This window comes from Carcharodon carcharias, chromosome 19 (assembly GCF_017639515.1).
Source record: "Carcharodon carcharias isolate sCarCar2 chromosome 19, sCarCar2.pri, whole genome shotgun sequence".
Taxonomy (NCBI): Eukaryota; Metazoa; Chordata; class Chondrichthyes; order Lamniformes; family Lamnidae; genus Carcharodon; species Carcharodon carcharias.
Genome location: NC_054485.1, coordinates 21,984,694 through 21,988,722, shown reverse-complemented (window position 1 = coordinate 21,988,722; position 4,029 = coordinate 21,984,694). Strand labels below are relative to the sequence as shown.

Here is a 4,029-nt window from a genome sequence, read left to right as displayed (position 1 = left end):
TAAATATATCTCTTTCGGTTCGTGAAAAACTAGTGGGAACTTTCCCAAACCCCCAAATTTTGTAAAACTGAAAGGTACAGGCTGACAACCGGCTGCTTCAATGCTTTACTTAATAGTTTACTTAACCATTTGCACTGAAAACACAATTGTAAAGGAATTCACACTGTTAAACCCGGCTTGTTCCAGTATTTTTTTCTCTCTTTTCCCAGCTGGCCAGCTCTTGTTCCTTATTCCTTCCGTGGCGCAGTTAATTCGTTAGACAGTATCCAATCAGATAGGGCGTTTCTAAATCACCCTCACGCTTCTTTCCAAAGATGGTTTTTCACTGGGCCACAGGAGGAGATGAAGTGGCGTTGGGTTTCTGCGTAAAATGTGGGGGCGTGGCTGGGAACTGGAGCGAGATAAATAGAGGAAAGTCCAAAACACAGCATTTCTGTGTTTGTTGCCGAAGCTGTTTAATGTACTGAATCTGTACAGAGAGAAACAGGCAGACAGTGCCATTTCCAAGATTCTCCTGACAAGTGTTTGTTAAACACGAGGTTTTTTTTTCCCCCAAAAGGAAATTTGAGACAGGAGACATGAAAGCCATCAGCCCCATCCGATCTGTCAGAAGCTGTTATGAAGCGGTCTGCTGTTTGTCTGATCAGAGTTTAGCTATCTCACGGAGCAAGAACCCCTTGGAAGAGTCCATCAGCTTGATGTACGACATGAACGATTGTTACTGTAAACTGAAGGAGCTGGTCCCCAGCATCCCCCAGAACAAGAAAGTTAGTAAAATGGAAATCCTCCAGCACGTTATCGATTATATTTTTGACTTACAGATCGCATTAGAAAGCCAGCAACAGGAGCCTGGCAACAACCCTGCATCAAGCAGCTCTATCCTGACACTGCAGGTAAACCAAACTCTCCTGATTCATTGACGGATTGTAACAGTGATTATTTTTCTTTCTGAAACTTACGTTTTTCCGCCTCAATTTTATAACTTTTTTTTCTCCACTTCTAGCGATCGGAACTGTCTAGTGAAGGAGATCGTTTGGGCTTCTGTCACTGAATGACACACGGTGAGTTACTGTACCTGGGATTGAACAGATTATTGTACATATTGCAAATCAATACAGCATTCAGTATCCAATGGGAAAGTTTTTTCAAAAATCATTAAAAGTAATGAGTACGATTCAACAGTTTGAAGTGGGCAGATAAATTAAGTATACATGGGGACAGTTACTTCCATTAAAAACTAGAACGATTATAATTTTTTTAAAAATGCCTAATCAGCTGCCGTAACAATTTAGCAAAAGAAACAAGATTTAAAGGCGAATATTCTAAAGGAGGAAGGAACATTTTAGTTGTTACAAAAATGATACTAAGATAAAGCAAGCCAGAATGAATTAAATGGGAGGGCAATTGAAACTTGGCAGAAAGATTTGTATATACAAATTCAATGGGTTTTTTTTTGTAATTAAATAATGGTTAGGATGTATTTAACAGCAGGAAGGGAGTAGTATAATTTGTATCCTTAACTGTACGTTGCACCAAAATCAGATGCCGGAGTTCTGCAGATCTTCAAATAGATATTCCCCTCCGCTCCCTCTCCACCACCCCCCCCCCCCCCACCCGCAGGAAGGGCGCCACTAAACATTTAATATTTTTGTTGTTCTTTGCCTTGCTGTAATCTTGCCCGGATAATTTTAGCTCCCATCTGTAAAGACTTAGGAACACAACAACTGTGCCAATTAACAAACTGTGTGTGTGGAGGGAATGGGTTGTGTGTTGTAAAGCGTGTTTCTCTCTCTCTCCCTCTGCTGATGTATTTATCAGTCGGGGGCAGGACAAGTTTCCTGCGTGGCGCCAGTCTGTCTGGCCCTGCTCTCACACTCACTGACTGACACGCCTCTCTCCCATTCAATCCTGCAGGTGTGCACTTAACAGCTCGCCGCTCCAGCATTGCTCCGATTGCCCTGCCAGCGATTCAAGCGTCAAAGAAGTCAACAATGAGATAATCTCTCCTCTCCCACTTTAAACACCGTCTTGAACAGTTTTACATTCATTTAAGGACAAATCGTGTGAATTCTGAAAGGAGCAAGTCAGTACATATCTGGGAAATCCATTCCAATTAGCATCCAGATGATTGAATTTAACCCTTAATAGTTTTTAAGCCACTAAAAGGACCAAAGACATTTAATGGAGTCGTCTGATTTCTCAGTTTTTAATGGTAATTCAGTGAGACATTTTGTGATTAACTTTGGAAAGTTGCTGGTTGATTTTAAACCTGGTGAAAAGCAACAAATGGCAGGACTCGGTCAGAGTGTTTCGTTTTATTCAAATTGTGAAGTAAATTTATCTTTCTTTGAGGGGGGACCTGGACAGTGGGGACTCAGCTGGTCTCCAGAGTTAAATACTAGAATGGCTTTTGTAATCCCAGTTCAAAAAGTGATCAAAGAGATTTTTAAGTTTTTTTGCAATATTCAAAGCTGCCCTTATCTTGGTTTCTTGATTCACCATCTCCTGCAGCACAGGTGACTGAGTATTGTGATGTGATTCTCATGCCTCTGTCTCCTATAGCATGGGTCACTGTCCCCCAGGGGTCAGTGCCTCCTGTAATGTGGCCACTGTCTCTTGGTGTCAGTGTCCTGTAGCTTGGGTCAGTGTCTTTCTCCTATAGTCTGGGTCAGCGTCTCCCAGGATCATGGTCTCTTGCGGTCAGTGTGTCTTGCTCTGTGTTCCCCCTCATTTTGTTGTGTGTTATCTGTTGTACTTCGGTGCTACATTCAAGGTTATGTGGAAATGTGCACCCGTGCATCTTGGAGGGAACCTTGGTGTGGACCACTGTCTGGGATAGTGTCTCCCATAGTGTGGGTCAAACCTAGCACAGGCTGTCAGTGTGCGAAGTCACTAGGCAATAATAGCAGCCGATTTGCATGAAAACCGTTGCTAGATCCACCAGCATACATTGGGAGAACAGCTCAGCTTGTTCAATCACCCTAGGAGCAGTATAACTGCAGCTCAGTGCTGGACCAGCAAATCTCAGGCAGGGCATGCTGTAACTTCAGAGTTGCTATAAAATCTTACATTAATCTCAAATTACTGAATGGGATCCTTAGACACTGACTGACCAACAGTACCTCATACAATCAGAAGGCTGTTGGAATATCAAGGGCACTTTGCACAGACATTAACAGATGGAGAACTGCAGGCTTGTGGCCCATTGATTTTCCTATAAACCTGTACCACCGAGGCCTTATGATATTCGCATCAGGAGATGGTAGAGTAAAGCAAATCTTTGGGTTAATCAAGACGTCCAGTGTCTATCACTTTATAAGTAGGAGATTTCTGGGCTACCCTGTTTAAAAAGATTGGTGGGTGCAGCTCTGTAACTGTGAACTAGATTTTCCCAGTGTTCCTTGTATGATTTTTAAATCAAGTCAGGAATATTATCCTAATGCAATTGAAACCTTAGGAGACCTTGGATGAGGCAAAAGAGATTTCCTGAGGATATCATTTCTAGTGAAAATGCACAAATCTTGGAGGAGAAGGACTTCCAAGTAGACATTGCTTCACCGATCTGTAGAGGAGGGAGTGAAGCTCCCCAATCTTTGCGAACTCTATACTAGAGTATCTTTTGTATATTTGCAGGGGGAAATGTCCCTGCAAACAGTTTTATTTCTTCTGACTGTTTTAAAAAAAACTTTTTATAAAAGTTTATGGAAATGTACATTTTATACATAATTAAAAAGTTACATTTACAAAAAGAAATTTGTCGTCTATTAAAGGCATGCAGTGTATGAGTAATTTGAGGCATGACATAATGAGTGTAGAGCGCTTGGGCTGAGACAGGTTCCCAACTCAACAGCACTGGGGGCTTTTCCTCACCTCATTACTAGATCTGTTCTAGATTGTTGTCACTAATAACTGATTAATCAACGGCCATTATCATATGCAACAACCAAGATTGTAGAAAGTGAATTAGGCCTTAGTCTTTAACATAGTTTACACAGGAATTACTAAATGTAAAATAGCTGCTTTCAAAAA

General features: G+C 41.5%; 1 protein-coding gene across 1 annotated transcript; it reads left to right on the top strand.

Annotated features, from left to right (window-relative positions):
- The first annotated feature begins 410 nt into the window (after positions 1–410).
- On the top strand, positions 411–3,749 carry LOC121291911 (DNA-binding protein inhibitor ID-3-A-like). The gene is made up of 3 exons (XM_041213569.1): positions 411–893; positions 1,004–1,061; positions 1,915–3,749. The coding sequence occupies exons 1-2, from the start codon at positions 579–581 to the stop codon at positions 1,049–1,051; spliced, it is 363 nt and encodes a 120-aa protein (XP_041069503.1). The 5' UTR covers positions 411–578; the 3' UTR covers positions 1,052–1,061; positions 1,915–3,749.
- The last annotated feature ends 280 nt before the right edge of the window (positions 3,750–4,029 follow it).